Source organism: Passer montanus, unplaced genomic scaffold (assembly GCF_014805655.1).
Source record: "Passer montanus isolate IOZ18808 unplaced genomic scaffold, ASM1480565v1 scaffold55, whole genome shotgun sequence".
Lineage (NCBI taxonomy): Eukaryota > Metazoa > Chordata > Aves > Passeriformes > Passeridae > Passer > Passer montanus.
Window position 1 is genome coordinate 363,767 of NW_024370485.1, and position 21,029 is coordinate 384,795.

General features: G+C 49.5%; 2 protein-coding genes across 2 annotated transcripts; one reads left to right on the forward strand and one right to left on the reverse strand.

Moving 5' to 3' along the window:
• Window positions 1-1,775: 1,775 nt before the first annotated feature.
• LOC120510041 lies at window positions 1,776-6,305 on the reverse strand. The gene is made up of 3 exons (XM_039725449.1): window positions 5,829-6,305; window positions 3,210-3,282; window positions 1,776-2,664 (listed from the first exon to the last, which is right to left on the reverse strand). The coding sequence occupies exons 1-3, from the start codon at window positions 6,279-6,281 to the stop codon at window positions 2,456-2,458; spliced, it is 735 nt and encodes a 244-aa protein (XP_039581383.1). The 5' UTR covers window positions 6,282-6,305; the 3' UTR covers window positions 1,776-2,455.
• A 6,628-nt stretch (window positions 6,306-12,933) lies between these two features.
• Window positions 12,934-19,863, forward strand: CENPM (centromere protein M). Its single transcript, XM_039725448.1, has 6 exons — window positions 12,934-13,041; window positions 13,214-13,293; window positions 15,852-15,950; window positions 16,987-17,066; window positions 18,082-18,173; window positions 18,927-19,863. Exons 1-6 carry the CDS (start codon window positions 12,985-12,987, stop codon window positions 19,050-19,052), a joined length of 534 nt encoding a protein of 177 aa, XP_039581382.1. The 5' UTR covers window positions 12,934-12,984; the 3' UTR covers window positions 19,053-19,863.
• Window positions 19,864-21,029: the final 1,166 nt, after the last annotated feature.

The following is a 21,029-nucleotide window of genomic DNA, read 5'->3' on the forward strand; positions in this document are numbered from 1 at the left end:
CTGAATGCTCCAAGCCCCTCAGCTGCAGTGGAGAGGTTTTTATGCTACCCCACAGCTCAGCTGTGTTCGTTTACAGGGAAATCCCACCCATGAGGGAGTTGGGGTGAGGAAGCAGGTTTCTAAGCTGTGTTTGGAGCTATGGCTGTGATGTGCCAGAGGACAGGGAATGTGAGCCATGCAGCCGAGGGTGGCACATCATACCATGCCACCCAGCCTCTTGTCATTTCCATTTCACAGCCCCCAAGTCCTGAAAATGTATCTGTTTCAGACTACACCTGCTCTTTTGAGTCTTTGCTTGCCTGGCCAAGTATAACTTTGGGCACAGCAGTAATCCTATTCACTGTATGCAACCCAGCCCCTTGTCATTTCCATTTCACAGCCCCAAGTCCTGAAAATGTATCTGTTTCAGACTACACCTGCTCTTTTGAGTCTTTGCTTGCCTGGCCAAGTATAACTTTGGGCACAGCAGTAATCCTATTCACTGCATGTCCCTGCTGAGTGAGACTCCCCAGTTAGGGTACTTGCATCCCAGCCTCTGTTACTTGGCTGAATGAAAGGACTCTTGACTTGTCCTCTGTCTGAAACAGAGCCAGAAAGCTCCTGCTTGGGTGGCTGGTATTGGTGTGGAAAAGAACGGTGATGCAATTGCAGTCTGATGAAATGTCCCAGGAAGACCCAGGATATTTGCAGGATGTCCTGATCTATTCCTTAGAGCTAAAAGTTAACTTAGATCCCCAGAGAATTACCAACTTTCAGGGTACGCCTATGCTTTGAGCTTTTGCTTGCCAGGGCAAGCAAAACTTTGGGTGCTGGAGTAATCCCACTCACTGCATTTCCCTGCATAAATCACTCCCAGCAGCCCAATGAATGCTCCTTCTTTCTTTGGGAATGGAGGACAAAATTTCCTGCTCCCAGGTCCCAGGTGAGGCTGAGTGACACAAGCCAGCAGCTATGGCAGATTTGCACAGCTGGCCTGAGGAACCCCTGCTGCTGAAAGGAGCCACTGGGGACTAGAGCACAGAGCCATAACAATGCAAGGATGCTGTAGATGTGGGTTGCCAATATCCTGGCTGGCCCAGGTGACGGCACAGGATGCACAGACGTGCACAGAGGATGGTGGCACCAGCTAACATACCTGGGGTATGCAGGAGTGGGGCACACAGAATCCCTCTGTGCATTCACAGGTAGCACCATGGCACCTACATGCATGCAAAGGGTGGATGTTGGGGTGGGAGGAGAGGAGACACAACCTCCTGCCACAGGCTCCTTGCTCTCTCAAACCTCCCTGTACACACTGGGCATTGCACCAGGCTGTCAGGGAGAGAGAGGATGGGGATATCCCTCTCAGCCCCACTGTCACAGCTTCATACAGCACTCTCGTGGCTGGTCATCCCTGTGACAGTGCAGAAAGTCTATTAACATGGGATTTTGTGCCAGACCCACATTATACAGCTTGGGTCCAGGAAGCAAAGGTGGTACAATGGGCCCATTTAGATGGCAGGCTCAATGTTCCCTCTCAGAGACACACAGGGGGAAAAAGGGCTGAGGGATGTTTCACAGCTTTCATTGGGAAACAGTTAAGAAAGAGAGCCTGTCCAAGCTGTAGGGCTCTTCAGTGCAGGGGACTGAACAAGTGCAAGTAGCTTCACAGACTGTCCCATCCCCCTCCATGACAGAGGAGCAGAAGGTCAGGCAGACCAGGAGCAGCTGATGTGCTAAGTCTGGCAGTATCCCTGCATGGAGAGCTGCAGAACATTCTCAGCTTGATGCAGGACTTGAACCAACCTCTTTAATAAAGACCTTTAATTTGTGTGTGGTGCATCTGGAATGGATGTGGGGATGGATGTTCTCCATCTCCCAAACAGACACAGAAAGGGTGTGCATTTAGCAAGGATAAAGGTGTTCAGTCTCTGAGGCTCACTGAGCCCTTGGTCCCTCTGCACAGAGCTTCAGCAAGCTCATCATCAAGGGTGGTGCTGGGAAGAGCTCACCTGAAGTAACAATTTGTATTAAAACCCCATTTATTTTCCCCAAAATACCCCTTGGACTTAGACTGTGTTAGATTTAAACTAGGGAATAGGAGTACATGGTTCTGTATCCCTTTGCAAAACCTGGTATGTCTCCCACTGAAGATCCTGTCAAGATGCCAGGCAGCTCAAACTCAAGTGATTAACAAGGGATACTTCATTTGAGTGGTTCATCAGTCTTGGCCACAGGAAGGAGCAGAAGTCCTTGGCTGGCTGAAGAGCTGTGAGCACATGGAAAGCCCAGCCAAACAAATCTTGACTAAGAAGCAAAGGGGCAGAATGGTGAGTGATGAGTACGAGATCCACATCAGCAGAGAGCAAAGTGATGACCAGCCCCACTTTTACCAGGACAGGACTGCCATCCCTAGTGAGGCTCGTGGTCTGCTGCCTACCCAGGAGAGATTCCTCTGGCTGTGACAGGCAGCTGGTCAGACCTCAGGCACCCCAAAGGCCAGGTTGTCCCGAATCATCAGCGTCTTCCGAAGGTCTCGCTCCATGATTGGCCTCTGTGTTCGCCACTTATGGGCTTCCTGGAGTCCTGGTTCAAAGTAGTAAATGCAAGCTCCAAAGCCCACCAGGATGAGAATGGAGATCATCAGATACACGGGCACAAACCAATCCAAGAAGTGGGGCATGGCTGCCAGAGAAAAGGAGAGAAAGCTCATGCAGTGGGAGCACCCAAAACACACCTCCACCACCCAAAACCACCTCCTCCACCAGGACTAATCATAAGACATCTGCCTCATCAGCAGTGCCCAGTCCCTCCTCACAGCCCTGGTTCATGCTTGGTTGCACATGAAGGCACCTCATCCACTGGGAGAGGTCAATGATTTTGGGATCATTGCTGGGACCCCTCCACAGTGTGTCAATCCTACTCCCTCCCCACAGAGAGGGTTGAGCTTACTTGCCCCCAACCCTGCTGCCAGTGATTAGACGTAGGCAGTGGGTAAATACAGCTGCCTCTCACCTCCTGCTTGAGGGAAATTCTGCTTCCCCTGACACTCCATTACCTCTTTGAATTCCCAGTCTGAGCTGGTCTGGCTCAGGGCTGAGCCCTCCCTTACTGCACCTCTATTTCAGGTCCTGCTTTGCCAGGGCTCAGGGTCCTTGGTTCAGCACCAGTCTGTGAGCAGACCTGAGATCCCTCCACCACATCAGCCACTGTGCAGTGGGGGCACTCACCGGGAGCAGCCGATCTGCCTTGCCAAGAACCCCTGGCCAGCCGGGTGCGAGGTGAGTCCGGAGCAGCGTTGCCCTGGGGAACACAAAACAACATCACACTGTGTGATTGCTGCTGGCCCAGCACTAAAAATGGGAGAGCAGGAAGGAGCAAACATCTCCTTGTTAAGATGTCAGAGCTGAATATTTCTGGAGGGGTGAACAAATGGGGTCCCAGCCCCATAACCTGCTGGTTCCCTGGCACATTATCTCCCCACCATTATGGGCCTGCTGATGCCATGCTTAGGGCATGCACCCTAACCTAGGGCCATTTAAATCTGTAATGCCATCACATTTGATCCCACCCCTTATCCCCATCCTTTGTGAGGGAGACAGCAACCCACACTGCAATCCATAAAGGTGCCCGGCCTGTTCAGCTCTGCTGCTTGCTCTGCACCAAAATAACAGCCAGGGTGTGGATCATGCAGGGACAGAAAAGGGGATAAAAAAGCATTTCACACAAAAAGCATGGCTACGACTTCACCAGAACCAGATCTTTTGTGTTTTCACTGCAAATGTGCTGCTTGTTAAAGGCTTTGGTGGATTAAGCCTGGCACCCTCATGCTTGGGAGAGCACAGTGGTGCCAGACTTGGGCACAAAAACGCAGTCCTGAAAGGGGGCTTTCCATAACCCTCACCCTTTGGTGGGAGTGATGAAATGCCCATTGACTTCAGTGGGAACACCCACATCAAACTCCTGCTTCTCCAGGCAGATGACAGCTGTCACGTCTGACCATCACTCAAGTCATCCCTCTGCAATAACCATATATCCCCAAATTCCTTGAACAGGGTGGGTTAAGAGGAGGTTGGGGAGAGCTCTGAGTATTTCCATCCTCTTCCCTGCTCCTGGCCCATAAGGTTGGTGCCTTTTCCACACCAGGGGCTGGGCTTTTTTATTTTTTTTTTTAATACCACAGCCATCAGCTGTTTCCAAAGTGCCCAGCAGCATTTATCTGCTGGACACCTCTTGTCCCAGGAGGGCCTGTAACAGCAAGTTTTTTGTCACAGGGTAAGATCTGAAACAAGCTGCAATTCTTATTACCATAAGCAAGAAACTGCAGAAAATGCTTGATTTCCTCCCACTTATTGCCATGGATCTGATCTGAGCACTGCTGCTGCCTCTTCATGGCAGCCTGTGCCTTCCTCAGATGAACAGCTGCTGAGGAAAGCTCCCACCATAACTTGCAACAACATCACAGAGGTGTTGTGAGGAGTTGTGGGGCTTCCCTTAACACAACTTAGGGGACCATGTAGGGAATTAGGCACAAACCCCTTCTGCAACAGGAGTTGGGTCTGAACTCCGGGCCAGAAACCCCTCAGCACAGCTTTCCTACATGCTCTGCAAAAGTAGCTCCTTTGCACCCCCTGCACCCCCCATGTGCAGCTGCAGACATCCTGGGTATCTCGAGCTGCTGCAAACCCCTTTTTCAGAGGTGTCTCAGCAGCTGGTATCTGCCCCTGGTGGGCAACAGCAATGGGCAGGATTAGGGACACTGTGAAGGTGAGCTCAGCTTGGACCTCCTGGGCTGATGGGAGGAAAGCCAAGAACTTCACTCCCTTCCCTGATAATTAATTTCCTAAATGTGTGAGTGAAGCTGCCATCCAAAAAAGCACTGCAATAAAAAGCAGCCCTACACACTTCCCAATTCATCCTTCCTCCATCACTAGTAGAGCCAGCACTTCCTAGCTCCTCGCCAGCAACTATTCTTCAGTCTACTTGCTATGCAGCCCTATCCTGCTGTGTCCCCACGCTGCTCACCACCCCACCCCCTCAGGAAGGATCCTCATCGTGGCCAAGCTGAGCACTGGATGAGGTGTCAGAGCCCCCCCTCCAGCCTCTGCAGGGCTGGCCTGCAGAAGCAACTTGCTTTTGTCAGGCGAGTGAGCAGATTTTGGCTGCAAATACTGAAAAGAGGGAGTTTCCTTTAAAGATGTCAGCTTTCTGGAGCAGTTCTGCAGATATAAAATATGCCTTAACCTTCAGCACCTCATTTTGCACTGGGACATCCACGTGCCCCCAAAGGCACAAAAGAGTCCTTGGTCTTCCATCCAAAACCGTGTCTTATATAGATAAGCTGTCTGACCTCTTTTAAACCTGTGCTACACCTCACTCCAGCCTCTTGCCTTCAATGTCACCCGTGGATCCCCTATGCCACCTCCCACTGCCCCCGAGGAGCTGTGGGTACACTTGTGACAGGAGCCCCAGGGGCCACGTTGGTAGTGGCAGGGCACAAACTGCTTGGGGGAGGCTGGGAGCAGCCCACAGGAGAATTTGGGTGCAGAACCCTCCCGTGTGCGTGGCTGGGAGCACAACTCATTTTGCAGCGTTACAAGCCGTGGGCTCACCTCGATCACAGGAGATTCCCCCAGACCTGGGCACCCCGGGGCAGGCTGCAGACCTGGGCACCCCGGCGCAGGCTGCAGACCTGGGCACCCCGGAGCAAGCTGCAGACCTGGGCACCCCGGGGCAGGCTGCATCTCGGGCCACAGAGCTGCCGGTCACTGGGGACCCAGAGATGACCTCGCTCCCATGCACCGCATCCCCAACAAGCACCGCTGCATGACCTGACACCTGTCACCTACCTTCTTCCACGGGTGCAGGGCGACGGGACGAGACTGCTCCCTCCGGCATCTGCCGGGTCGCAGCCGGGATGAGTCAGGCTCCTTTCCCGGCCAGGCAGTGCCAGGGAGAAGGGACCCCGCGCCGGGAGAGCTGAGCGACAGCGGGAGGCGACAGGCGCGGATGGGCGGGAGGCAGGCAGGGAGGGAGGGATGGCGGGGGCAGCCGCGGCGGGCGGGGGAAGGACAGACAGCCGGCAGCGTGGCCTCATTGCCCAGCGGGACTCCCGGGGGCTTCCCCCACCGCCTCCGCGGCAGTGTCAGCCCCGGTGCAGCCTCCCCAGGGCATCCCACCGCCCGCCTTCCCCCACACACGCAAGAACGACTGTCTGCAACGGGCTGCGTCCCGGCGCGGGGAGGGGGGAGCGTTTTAGAGAGGTCGCTATGGCAACGAGCATCCCCAGCTCCCCCGCACATGGTACCCGGGTCAGAGCCACGAGGGAGCTGCCCGCGGGATGCTCTCCCTCCTCCCGCATCACCCGCAGCCCGGCTGCAGCCCCGGAGGAGGAGAAATGCTGGGGCACACGTGTGTGAGCTCGAGCTGATGGGGACGGACAGAACCTGCAGGCTCCGCAGATTTACTGGCTGTGCAGCCCAAGGACTGGGGCTGGTGGTTTTTCGTCAGTGGGTGGGAGGCAGAGAGAGGGGGAGGTTAGAGGCAAAAGGGGGTTAGTACTCCCTTCAGGGCTTTTATGTAAAATTAAAACAATTAATACTTTGACCAAAAGAATCTTCCTCAGGAAACATAAAAACAATGCTGTCTGAAGTACTATTCTTGCTTTCAGTGAAATACCTTTTTCCTGAATCCATACCTAATTCTGTCATTGCTGCTGCTGACAAGAGATGTTTTGTTAAAACATTTTTAGCTTTTCAGCAGCACAAAAATAGGAACATGCAAACTGGTTTGGTTTTTTTCATATTGAGGTTTTTTGTTGTTTGGGTTTTTTTGTTTGCATGTGGGTTTTTTAGTTTTTTGTTTTGTTTTGTTTTGTTTTGTTTTTTACAAAGGGAAATTTTCACCAAGACCCAGAAATTGTTCAACACAAAAGAGTTTTAGCAAAATCAATCAGACAACTGGCTCCAGCCCAAAGAACTGCTTGCTCTCCTGCCTGGGCTGTCCAGCTCCACTCACTTAGTTTTTGACACTTACAGCCCTGCAGAGTGCCACAGTGGGTTATTTTAAAGGTTTTCAGGATTAATAGTATCCACTGAAATGCAGTGGATACTATTAATATGAGGCACGAATTTGTGTCTGCTACACACCAGGAGCTGTGAGATTTGAGGTCTTAATTCCCAGAAGGTTGTGTTTCAGGCACAAAGGAGTTCAGCCTCTCTCCAGCCAAGCTGTGGATGCTGACAGAGCCCATGCACGCCTGCCAGCTCCAAGGGTAATGCATGATAAGGGTCTGTCACCTGGTCTGTGCCAGGGTTTCATCCACCAGGGTAGAGACAAGGCTGTGATGGAGCTGACTGATATGCTCTGTGACTTCCTCTTCATCCTCCTTAGGTCCTCCTAAGCCTCACTTCTTCTTGATGTAACTTCATAACAGCTTAGAAGCACTGAGTATAGGCCTAGCAAGCCCTCCATACCTAGCAGGATATCTGCATGGAGGATCAGACCCATTAGGTTTAGCTAACTGATTCTTGGTTTGCCCCAGTAAGGTGGGCCCTCCAGATGATTGCCAGAGTGGAGCCTGCAATCGTGCCTTAATTTTAACCTCAGTGAAGTTTGGACATGACACCTTGACCATCAGCACAGTTATTGCTTCACTAATCTCTCTTCAGGGGGCAGAAAACTCAAGCCCCACCGCTTTGACCATACTAGGAGAGAAACCTGTGGTTTGGAGAAAAAGATTTTCAAAAATAACTTTGGAAGGATATTGTTTATTGCATCCTCAGAGCAAATCTTTAGGGCAGGCAAAGACAGTCCATTTGAGAGGGCAAAAGGTGAACTGCTTTCCAGGTGTGCAGAGAAAATGAGAGGGAGATCAGTGGCACAAGGCAGGAGACTATTAATTTATCCAGGTGACTGGTCTGTGGTGAAGCTGCAGGCACTCAGTAGAGCCTGCCAGGCCAGGTACATTCATGCCACAACGTGTAAGCTCCTCCCATTGTCCCTGGCCAACTGTCCTGACTCTCTCTTCTAGGTCACCTCAGGGGCACATCAGAGCTAGTGTGTATTTGCCAGTCTTCAACTTATTCCCAGATTTAAACTCGGCTTAATGCCAGCATGCTGCTCCTGCAGCCAAAACCCCAGAACAGCAATAGTTTTGACTCACGAGGTCATTTTTTCCTCTGGCTCACTTCCCTGCCACGCAAACACTGGGAGGACGTGACAAGGGATGGTGATCACGTCTTTCTGCAGCCACCACTACAGCAGCAGCAAGGTCACGACATGGCAGCCTCTCTTGCTTCAAGCAGGAATTCCCCCAGATGAGTCTGAAGCACCCTTGGATGCAGCAACCACGGGGCTTTGTGCTGCTGGAGCTGGGACATGCTCGAAGACCCCGTGCCTCTGACTCAGCTGCTTGCTGCCTGTGACCGGGCTCTCAGGTGCTGTCACATCCTTTGGTTTCCAACAAGAGCTAAAGCTGCGAGACAGCTCCAGGCATTGATGTGCCAGTGCAGCTCCATCTGCATGGAAACTCTTCAGCTGCAGCTCAGCTTCCACCTCAGATGAGGCAGCTGTGTGCCACTCAGGTCTTCCAGGCATAAGCTTGTGCATCTCATTCTGCCTGGTGCCTTGGGGCCTTCCAGCCCCCTTCACCTGGCTTGGAGGAAGCCTCTGAATGTCTGTCCACACTCTGAGCCCCTCAAAGCCATTCATCCCCTGACACCTTCCTATCACCAAGCCCCTGACTCCCTCCATATCTCTGGGCAACCACAAATTCACCTGCGTGATGAAGGCGAACATGGGGTCAGGTTTGATGTGAGAGGGCCACCCAGCCACAGCAGAAATCAAGAAACCCTTCTCAAAACCAAAGACAAAAGTCTTGGCTGGAAAAAAAAAAAGAGATGGTCAGGCAACCTCAGTTCCATACTTCCTGCTTGTAGCACATCCATAAATCACAGCATAAACAATGTACTGAGCTCAGCTTAATCCCAGGCCTGCTTAAGTGTTATTCCAGTCTTTCTTAACAAGTTTTTCCACTGGGCTTCAGTGTCTTTTAGTCTTTTATCAGCACCATTCTGAGATGACCAAACCCATGTCGATGCCTGTCTTTAAAGCAAGACCAATCTCCCAATATTACTCTCCCAATGTAGGTAGAAGCATGGGAGAAGATGGAGTTTATCCAACTTGGCTTCCCCAAGGTCTGCAGTAGAGGACAAAACTTCAGCAAGGGTCACAGAAATGCTTCCCTGCTCAGCTGCAGGAGGTGAGGGAGCTACTGCAGGATGCAGAAGGCACATGGGATGCATGGCAGGGCATCAGCTGGGGATAGTCTGGTGGGAAAGCACACTAACCCACCTTCTGGGTGCTACTGCAACTTAAAAAAAAATAAAGCAAACCAATAAAAACATTAGAGAAGCTTTGCTGAGTTGATAAAAAATGAAGGAAATGTGTATAGTGAGTTAAATTAAAGAGCAGAATGAAAAAAGCTGACTTACTTTGGGTCTAAATATAGCTGTGAAGAGCCTTTGCCAAAGGAAGCAGAAGTTGCCAGCAACATATGTGAAAATGTCATTAATTTCTCTAATAATCTGCACTTGCTGCAAATGATATAATTTTTGTCTATTAGTGAGAGAACAAGTGCAATCAAATACACACGAGCTCTATTTCGCAGGCTTCCCAGGAGGGACAGAGAGAAGTCAGCCTGGAGCCAGTAATGCAGGAGCAGGTGACATCTCCTAGAACTCCTACTGCATGGGGCTGTCAGGAGCTGGGAGCTGTCACTGGGACAGCTGGGACCATGCTGGGGTCAGTGCTCCTCTCCAGACCGTCTCCAAAACCTGTCTCCTGTGCTCCTCTGGCTGCTCAGAGAGAACCAAGGGAGAAATCAGAGAGAAAATACCTTGAGATGCAGCCACTGGATGAATCATACAGCAAACTGGCCATGGATACATGGATACATGAGGACAAGGTGTGCTTTTGAACATTTTCTGTACTGGCTGGTGCAGTCCTGCTGCAGGAGCAGCTGCTCCATTCCAAGGGAGCACTCATGATGGCCAGGCCAAATCTTGCTGATGTCAGTTGTGGTTTTTTGGCAGCATCAGAACATCTTCATGTTGACTGCAATACACTTCTACCCATTTGTGGAATGGTTTGTGCTACCAGAGCAATGTACAATGGCCCACAGAGTAAAAATCAGGAGCTCTCTCCTTCCATATCATGCCCTGCTCTTGTCCCTTCTGCTGACACTCTGGGCCAGTGTCCTGACACCCATCTCAGCTCTCCTGCACCACTCAGAAGAAGAGATCAACTCATTAGTCCCACTTTGCAAACTGGAAATGGGGCAGTAAGAGGTGAAACAACCTGACACAGTTACTCAGGGATATGTACAATACACCCTGGCTTCCAACACCAACCACACCTCATCCCTCTGCCCTCCTCTCCTTGCCAACCTACAGATCTAGGCAAGAGCTGCACACACAGTGCTAGCCTGAGTCTCCACTTCCTTACAATGCCCTCTACCATGAAAAATAATTTTCTAACTGTGGGATGAGTGGTAGCTCATCTGGATCTGCTGAATATCAACAGGCACCAGTATGGTGAGAAGACAGAAGCCTGCAGCAGCAGGGCACAGCAAGCATGTCCCTGAGCAGACCCTAAAGCCACCCAGGTCCTTCAGTGGGGACAGAGAATAGGTAATGGGGCAGAAAGAGGACAAACACCTTTTAGGTGGGGACCAGAGCTTTTAACATATTTCCACACCTTCAGCAGCCCAAAAGGAACATTGTTCTATTTGCTCTCTACATCCCCCCAGCCTGGGAGCTGGCTCTTGTTATTTATTGCATCTGCTTGTCTCCCATCTTTAGGACAAGTCTGCCCTGAATTCATCCTCCCTTCCCCCCACTAAACTCAAAAACAGCCAGAAATATCTTGTAATCTCTTCTGCTTCACCTGTAATTTGTCTCATGCTGGCAATGAGGGAAACCGTCTGCCTTTGTCAAGATCAAAAACGCCACAGTGGCCATGTGATGTCAGCTTTTGTTAACCCTGTCTCTCTCCCCTTTGCCTCCCCTCTCCAGACTGTTGCAGAGTGGCAGATGTGTCTCCATTCTCCTGCAGCCTTCTTTCTGCCCTGGCACATCTCCTGCCATTTGGAGGTACCCTGGTTGAAAGGGCAGTGAAAGCCAGCACCCGCAGGCAGCAGAATGGGTTCTGGACCCCCTTCCACACCAAGGTGGAGCCAAACTCAGGGGTGAGGCAAAGATCAGGACATGCAGCAAGGTGGACCACAGGCCACTGAGGTACACTGGACCTCTGAGGTTTTACATAACTGCATGTCATCCTCCTGCTCTAACCTCGGAATGAGGAAACTGAGCCTATCTCTGTTCCTGCAGTGCCTCTGCCCAGGCCCCTTCCTGCCTGTGCCACAGGCAGGGGAGCACTGGGCTGGGGAGAGGCTGACCAGGCTGGGGGTGAGGGGGAAGGCACCCAGGAAGGGGCAGGATGGAGGTTGAGCCTGCTGGAGCTGCTGCAAAACCTCACACAGGATAATTCAGTGTGCAAAGCCAGTTTCTACTGCCACACAGTGTTAGGGAAATTCCCTTCCCTAGCTATGTTATCAAGCAGTCTTTATAGTATGAAAGTGCATTAACTATGTTAACATTTTTCCCTCATACTTGGTACTGGTGAGGCCACAGCTCAAATCCTGTATTCAGTTTTGGGGCCCTCACTACAAGAAAGACATCGGGGTGCTGGAGCATGTCCACAGAAGGGCAGAGAAGGAGCTGATGAAGTGTCCAGAGCACAAGTGTTACGAGGAGCAGCCGAGGGAGCTGGGGTTGTTTAGCCTGGAAACAACGAGGCTCAGGAGCCTTATCACTCTCTGCAGCTCCCTGGAGGGAGGCTGTAGCCAGGTGGGGGTTGGTGTCTGTTCCCAGGTAACAAGCAGTAGGATAAGTTGCTCCAGGGGTGGTTTCCACTCGATATTAGGAAATATTGCTGCACTGAAAGGGTGATCAGGAAGTGGAACAGGCTGGCCAAGTGTGTGTTGGAGTTACCATCCCTGAAGTGTTTGAAAAGGCGTGGCATGCAGGGACATGGTTGTTTTGAACATGACAGTGTTGGGTCAATTAATGCTAGAAGTCTTCTCAATCTAACGATTCTATGATTCCATGTGTTAGTTCACATTATAAATTGCAATGTAAGGAGGCAGTGGAATTTTACTGAAGTCTTTGCTGTTGTTCAGTCTTGAGTAAACAGACAGGCAACGGCTCACGGCAAGGGCCAGGGAGCAGCACAGCCCTGGATATAACAGGGGCTCTGCTTCTCAGAAGCTAAAGGTGTTCATGATCCCCCTGCACAGCCGGGGCAAGGCCAGCGTCCTCCCCTCAGCATCCCTCCAGTGTTACCTGTGGGTGCCTCAGGCCCAGCTGGGGTATCTGGACGGCACAGCAGCAGGGCTGCTTTGCAGGGTTTTATGGTGATTGTCTGTCCTTGTCACACGCTGTGGTACCCGAGTGCTCAGAGGGGCCCCACGCTGTACCCCTGCAGCCCACAGCCTCCTCCTGAGGAACTGCATGGGCAGCACGGGTCCTTGGCAACGAGCAAAAACCCAGGACAACGGCCTGAAGCAGTGTCAGGGGAGATTTAGGATGGATATTAGAAAAAGTTTCTTCATCCAGACGGTGCTCAGTCACGGCGACAGGCTCCCCAGGGAAGTGGCCACGGCACCAAGCCTGACAGAGCTCAGGAAGCATTTGGACGACGCTGTCAGGCACACGGTGTGACCGCTGGGACCCTTGTGCAGGGCAGGAGCTGGACACGACGACCCCTGCGCGTCCCTCCCGAGCGGGGACAGCCCGTGAGGCGATGGCGCCAGCCCGCAGCGCCCCCTGCCGCCCGCCGGTAACCGCAGGGCCCGCAGGCCCGGCCCCGCCGCTCACGTCGGCGCAAGGCGGAGCGCGGCTGCGTTTGAATTCCGGCGGGCCGGCGGCGCCGTCTGCCGCGGGGATGGCGGTGCTGCGGCCCTTCGACAAGCTCCCGGCGCTCAACTCCGGCGTCCTCCTGGTAGGTCCGGCGGTGGCGCCGCCGCTCCGCGGCCCGGCCGTCCCTCCTCCTTCCCCTTCCCCGGCGCGGCCCCGCTGTGGGCCCCGCCTGTCCCGTACCCGCGCCGGGTCGGGCCGGCTGTCCGGGGCCGGTATCCAAATGCGCGCGGGCCGCGCTCTCCCTCTGCCCGCAGCTCGTGGGCTCGGACGAGGCGCTGCAGCGGAAGCTGGCGGAGGCGATGCTGCAGGAGAGCAAGGACTTCAACATCAGCATGTGAGTGAGGGGTGAGCGAGCGGAGCAGAGCGGGATGCGCCGCCCGCGGCCCGGCCCACACGGCGCCGCTGCCGCCTGGGCCAAGCGGTGCAAGCCAGCGGCTGTGAGGCGGACTCACGGAAAGCTTCCGATTCGCCATGCACCGAAATTGGTTAAAGCGCGGCTCCCGTGCCCGTGGCAGGAGCTGGAGCTGTAGAGCACGCGGTTCAGAGAGAGACTTCGCTCTTGCGAGCGCTAGGGAGCAGCAGTGCCCAGATGTGGCCGCATCTGCACGGGCAAACCCCTCTGTGCCCAGCGCAGTGCTTGGAAACGGAAAGTGGGGAAGCATTTCCCTCGTTCGTGTCCACAGTGCACATACCCTTGCCTTTTGCATGTTGCGCAGATGTTTGATTACTAAATTGGAAAGGTGCGAGAGCAACACATTTTTTCCCCCACCTAAGAGACAGAAATTAAACATCCTGGGACAAAATGGGACATGTACAATGCTTGCAAGTACTTGCAGGAGAACAAGTGTTTCTGAAAGAGGTCCATTGCTTTGGATGCTCTTTGTAGCTGTTTTCTGGTTTGTATGTATGTGTGCTTTTCCTCCTCAAGCTATTAAGATGCACTTGGAATTCCAGCGTTAGCCACATGACATGTCCTGTCTTAAAAGCTTGATTAACTAACTTTTTACAATAAAATGTCTTTGACAGCTCTTTTGCCAAGACCAAATGAGTTTAGTCAGCTCTTCAGAAGGTGTTTGTGTTATTTCTCCACTGTAATCCATGGCTGTGCAGTAAAAGTAACCCAAGCTAATGTTCTGCTGGCTAATTAGAGTGACTGTAGTGCTCTGATTGTGGCATCTTGGATGTCTGTGCTAACTAATAGTAAATGAATTACCCCATTTTCTATGGGAAACCTGCTGCCTCTGCTGAGCTGTGGAGTGCTGGTACTACAGCTGGGTAACTGCTCCAAGGCACAGAACTGTGTGCTCGTGCTGCAGAGCAGGATACATCCCTGGGTAAATATTGCTAAAAGCAAATATTTAGCAAATAGAGCAAAGCCAGTGGGGTTCTTTCCCCCGCTGAGTTGCTTTGGGATTGTGCACGTTACAAACAAATATGGTATCTAATCTGACAGGTCTACCTGTCAGGTACAGCTGTTGGGTGAAGAATTACAGGGCTTGGGTTTTTGTGTCTCTTATTGCTGGGTGGGGTGGGAAGGCTTCTGCAGTGCCTGTCTGGAGACTGCTGTCATCATCTAGTCCTGTTGGTTTAAATGTAACAGAATTCCAAACAATGCAGTGCTTTTCTGGGTCAATTTTATCTTCCCCCCCCCAAGGAGATCTGATACTTTCATCAAAGAGTCTCTCTAAATTTCACCTTAAATTAATTAGCTGGTTTGTGTTTCAGTTAATAAGCAGTGTCTTTCAAGCTCACTTTGCTCATCTCTTGTGTTAGTTTCAGAATGTTTTTGTTAAATCATATCTCCCATAAGTAGAAGAAACAAAACACCTTTATTTGGAGACTAGCAAACAAAACTACAAACTATATAGGATTAATAGAAGGGAATGTGTGCCATGGTCTGTGGCTGCTGGAGAACACTGTGAAGTCCTTGAGATTGAATTGCTAGAAGTAACATTCCCCAAGAAGTCCAGAATCAGTGTTTCTTCCTTGCCTTCCAGAGAGGAAGTGGATTGTAAGAGTGATTGAACTTCTGGGATGTTTGTTTTCCCAGTTTAAATTAAGGTGATCTTCCAAAAATGCAGTGCTGATAATGTTCTTCCCTGTGGAAGATCCAGTTATGTACTGCTGAAACCTTTTTTGGTTGAACTTTTGGTTGGTATGCTTGTTTGGTTTTTGTTTTTGTTAGCTGTTTGTGGTTGTTTGGCTTTTTTAGAGATGCAAAAATCCCCACTCTGCATTTCTTCCAACAGTTCTAATTAGCAGTGCTAGTACCGTAGAAGGGTGCCTGAACTAACCTAGTAGCTTCTGACATAGCAAAAGGGTTAAAAAGGAGGGTAATGATATAATAGAAGCTCTTTTTGAGTGATAACTTCATCTTGCAAAGCTCTTTTAGTGACAAATTTGTGGTTTAAGGTTCTTCTGTACCTGGAAAGGTCACCTCTGCTGTGTGAGCATATGAGTAGTGTCTCTGGAATGTGACAGAAAAGCACTGATGCATTTTAACTGAAACTTGGCAGCAAAATATTCCAGTAAAGATTTAGGGTTTGCTTTGTTAGAAAGGACTCTTTGTAACAATTAAGCAAAATGACTTGCCATAGAGATCTGCACAGAGCAAATGTTTCTGTGAGTCTTGTTATGCTCTAATAAGCGTCCCATTATAACCAGCCTTGTCTAGCAATTACCGTTGTGCCTGTCAGCAACTGTGAGTGGGCCTAAGATATGAGAGTACCACTTAAACAATCACTGTGCCTCTTCAGTGCCCACGTATTTAGTAATTAGCAGGCTTCCTGGTAACTTGCTACAGGGTGAACTGCAGAGGTTGTGTGATTATAGGAAAGTGGGTACTGTCTTACCAAGCTAGTTGGTTAAACTGGCAAATTTGTTATCTTTCAGTCACCTTGCTACATCCCTCCCCTTACCTTCTGAGAGGGATCATCTCCGACCCAGGATAGATCTGGTTGTGTTTATGATTGACATCAAGAGCAAGTACAGGTAAGAGAAGGCCAAAAAGATGAGAGGGGGGACTGATATTCTTTCTTGGTGTGATGGCTAAATCTGCATTTTTACTGTATTGGAATTGCTGAATAGTGGGTTTCAAACCCAAGACTTGCTGTGGTGGAAGAACTCAGTAATTTTTACAGTGGCTTTCTGGCCTCCAGCAGTGGATTAGGACTGAACTGCTCTGTCCAATAACATGCCTGTTGTGCACTAAGTTGCCATAGCAGAGAAGGCAGAATTTATTTCTGGATCTGGATTTGTGACAATATGAACTGAGCTTTGGAAAGATGCTGGCTGTAGAATTAGATGGAAGTGCTGGTGTGCTGTGGAGCTCTGTAATGTGCAGAAGTCTGATGTGCACTGGGCAGTGCTGCCCAATAACCAGCAAGTGGCTGTGGCTGTGTCCTCAGTTCTCTGATACTCCTGGTCAGGGGGATCAGCACCATGGATATCTCAGGCAAAAGAGAAAGGTCTGCAGGGATTGATCCCTTTGCTATTATCTTGTGCTCATCTTTGTATAAATTATACTTGTTTCCCCAGGCCACAAGTAAAGACTTGCTAAGGCACAGAAGTCAGCATTTTATTGCTTACTTAACTTGTGACTGATGATCCTGGGCTCTCATTTACCAAAAATGACAGGCCCAGCTGCATACTTACAGCACAGATGGTGCTGCAGAAATGTGTGGGCAAGCGCTTCCTGAAAGAGCCGAAGTGGTGCTGAAGTTTCATTGGATATTAATGAATTCAGATGCTTAGTGTCTGTAAATCATGGAGGACACTGTTCAAACTAACTCTAACTGTTGAGTCTTGAGTAGAAAGGATATGTTATGGGTTATTAAACAGCTGTGGGTATTACAGAGGTCTCTGATGTCATGCTTTTAGCATAAAGCAGAACTTTGCGAGCTCACAAATCAGCAGATGTTAACATCATTGTTTTTCTAATTGTGCTTCTGAAAATTATTGCTGTTATCCTTATGCTGCACTGGTTTAACCTCCCTGTCCAACTGGATTGCCTGTACTTTTCTGACAGCTTGAAGAATGTTGAAACTTCCCTAGCCCATGTGGATGCCAGTTTCTTCCTGGGGAAAGTGTGCTTTCTTGTCACTGGGGGTACGTATGGCACCTCTTCCTCCTCTTCAAGCAGCACAGCTCTTTCTTGGTTTTCTTAAAACAGGACACTGACTTAACTTGAAACAAACTAAAGGAAACTGGTGGCTTTGTTGCAACTTTGTTGAAATTATTTCTGTAGTCCTCTGCCTTTTTTATTATTTTCCTAGATAAAACACAGTTCTCTCATGCTCACTTCCTCTCTCCTTTTTGTTTTTGTCAGTCAGACCTCTCTTCTCTGTCCCTAATCCCTGAATATGATTTGTGTCATTGATTTTTTTTGTGTGTGTGTGGCGCTCCAGAAGTCTGTTCTATCTGCTCCTGCAGATCTGTCTTAATGATAATCTTAATGAGCAGTGAGAAGCATATGATACTGTGGTAATAAAGTGACTCTAAATGGATGAGCTACAAAACTATCAAATATAATTTTAATACAGGACTAGTATCCCTGCTGTGTACTGTCTGTCTGTGTTGTGCCCCTAATCTTTGTCTCCCAGTGCTTTCCTGTGTACCCTCCCTGCTTCAGCTCTGAGGAACTGGAGGGGCCAGACTGTACTGCTCAGTGTTGGAATATAGGTGCTGTATTCCTGGAGTTTGGGGGTCAGGAGGCCTAATTCTGAAGTAGAGGAGTCTTAGCATTGTCTTGTGTTATGGCTCTCTTGATGAAGTGAATTCCTTGGAGACCAGACCACTCCATGATACCATATGAGTCAGAAGGACTTTTGGTGAGTGTGTGGAAGCTGATGGTGCTGATCCCTTATGCAGAATGTAAATGTTACATGAAGAGTGATGTGGTCTATTCCTGCTGTTAGTATTATGAAAGACTTCGAGCTAATTCCATTTCAAAACTTGCACTGCTCATTGTTGCCTTACCTTCTATTATGCTCTCAAAGTTAGCTAAATCCAATCCTCAGCTCTGGATTGTTCTCTGGATGTGGAATTTCCTCAAACTTTTCTTCACTGATTGCTGATTATGAGGCTTGTAATGTGGGATAATGTTTGGGTTTTTTTTTTTTAGTTGGCAGGGTGAATGCTTGCAGCATTGAGATGAATGCTGTCTGTAAATTAGGAGAAGCCTACTGCAGTCCTGTGCTATTCTGTGAGCTGGAGGTAAGGTGCTTATTTGACATCTCAAGGGATTTCTGAATTCCACTGCTCTGTGACTGTTAGAAACATCATTATATTAGCAATAAATACATGTAACAGTAAATACATGTGCTGCTGGCCTTCATAAGTGTCAAGGACCAGACTCTGTCTACAAGAACAGTAGAGGTACAGGAGTCTGGCTGTCCTTGGAATGAGTCTTCTAGTAATCTGGTCCTTCCTGTAGACCAGATTCAAAACCTCATGAAGCCAAGCCTAAGCTAACAAAAACCATCTCTGATATGCAAAGCCTCGATACACTCCTTCCTTGCTGCGTTTTCTCTTCCTGGGAGCCCCTGAGCTATTATTTGCCATGTGACTCCCTTGCCCATGTCATGTTTTGTGTCAGCCAAACTCTGTGGCTTTGCTGATGATTTTGCCGTCTGATATGCCACTCTTTCCAATTACCTGCTTGGTTTAAAAAGCTGGAGGGAGAGTTTGGCATTCAGCAGCAGCACACTTCACTTTTCTGTGTACTTGTCACTGCATGCTCAGAGACTGTTTCCCTACCAGCAGGTAGAATCTGTGCCTTTGGCAAGCCCTTCAGCACTTCCAGCTGGCAGCACTGTACCTTCCTTAACACTAGGGCAGTAAATGGGCCTGTTTGGGGTTTTCTGTAGCTAGCCACTTGATCCCTGCTCTGGTTCTTTCTTTTATCAAAGCTTACCGTTGCTTTTCTTCTTTTGTATTGATTAAATAATTTCTCCATTTTGTTTCCAGTTGGAAGGCATTCGAGTTGCTACTGCTCAACGACTTGTGCGAATGTTAGGAATCTGTGCCGGTCACATACCAGGAGTTTCTGCCTTGTCCTTTGTCTCGCTGATGAGGAAGTCTGATGATGATTAGCTTCTCATTGTGATACTTCACACATGTTCATCAGGTTTTTTTCACTTCAGGCATTCAAGCTGCTGCAGTTGGAATCGCATTGGGAAGCTTTTTTTGAGTGACTTGTCATGGCCACTCATCCAGAACTGTTCCTAGTTGCTTACTTCTCATAAAAGTTTGATTCCTATTCAAAGTGGGGATTCTGATCCACTCTTACATCTGAATCCCATTTCATGATCAAGTTTGAGTCTTTTCCATTTGGCCAGGAGCTACATGTTTTTCTGAGAGAATATTGGAAGAACAGGCTGCTGTCTCCAATGTACCAGAGAAGAGGCAGCAGCTCCTTCTTTCAGTTGAAATGGAGCACCTTAGTCTAATGTGAAACCTTGCTGCCAGGTTTTGTCTGTCCACCAAGAGAAGAATGGGGAAGGAAGGCTGGCCTGGAGCTTCTAGATAGACTGCACTTGGCAGTTAATGATCCAGCTGTGTGAGCATCTGCCCAGCAAAGGACGCACTATTTCCATGTCTGGTACCTCACTGGGAAGGAAGGGACTAAAGAAGATAATCAGTCCAGCACTTCAGCTCTCTTTTAGATCTTCAAAGAAAAAGACTCCACCTATCAAGCCCAAAGAGCTCCAGTAGTGCAGCCTCTGGGGCTGACCAGAGGTGAAACCCAGCAGCCAGGACCACAGCAGCACACAGAAAACAGGCTGTCTCAGCTGCTTTGGCATATGCTGTGTATAATCCCTTTACTAACAGGTTCTGACCAGCTGTAAGTTGTGCCTTGTGCTTACTGCAAGTCATTAAGGTTTGAGTGTTCTAATTTAATAAAAGAAGTAATATGTAATAGTTGTATGCTCTTTATTTATGTGGCATGGGCTCTAAAACCTGCAAACGCTTGCCCCAGTTTGCCCTGGCAGGCTGGTCCTTGCTGGCAGCTCAAACTCCCAGTTAGGTGCTTTGCTGCACTCGTGGCTTCAACCATGTGGTGGTGGCAAAAGCTTTTCAAATACAGCCCTTTCTGCTCATTGAGTTGAGCCACCTGCCAGAATACAGTGCTTTTTGAAAGGCTGGGATGTTTCTTACCCAGAAATGAAGCCTAGAGAGAATGTGTTAAGCTCCCCTCTGGTTTAATTTATTTAATCCCTAATAGTCTGCTTTAATGTTCCTAGGTGCAGAGCTCTAGCTGTGTGCACTGTTTCGGTTAGCTTGTTTCTGACATCTGTCTGTGAGCAGGAAAAGCAGAAAGCAGCACTGCAGGCTTAATCAGCTGTGAGTGTTGGCAGTCCTTGCAAAGACAGCTCAGCAAGGCACAAAGCCTGTATCCTTGCTCAGAGGACACACAAATCCCAGCTCCAGTTGTATTGTTGCTGATGGGGGAGGGCTAGGGTGTTTGTCAGCTGAAACAAAAGGAGCTAAACCGTTCAGCTGTGTTATGATGCCCAAAAGGGCTGGACTCTGGCTAAAACCCAAAGGAGAAAGACATGTGCAAACTGTCGTGGCTGTGTAAGGAGGATTGGAAGCTTAATGGGCATGCCCTACTTTCAGCTAGCTTTGCCATCCTGAAGGTACTAACCAGGCCTTGGCCACCAGAGAGGGGAAAATCATGCTGAGAAACAAGTTTCTGTGTTGGTTATGCTGTCTCAGCCTTACTCTTGCTTTGAGTCCCTCAAAATAAAGGAGACCATGGCTTAGAATAGGCTGGTTTCAATTTGCTCTCGATGTGCAGGTGCAGTCTGTGGGAGGAAGGGAAAGGAAGTGGCATAAAATGAGCCACTCTTTTGTGTCCTCTGCAACTCCTATAAGGCAAGAAGACTTCCATATCCTAGGTTGCTCTCTAGTTGACTCTAATAACAGATGGACTCAGTTTACATCCCTTTGGCCTCAAGAGTAATTTCACTGTGCTTTTTTAACTAGTGAAAATGAAACTTTTTTGGGGTCCACCCAGAATGCTTTGGTGTAACCCACATCTGCTACTGTCCACTCCTGCACCTTGAA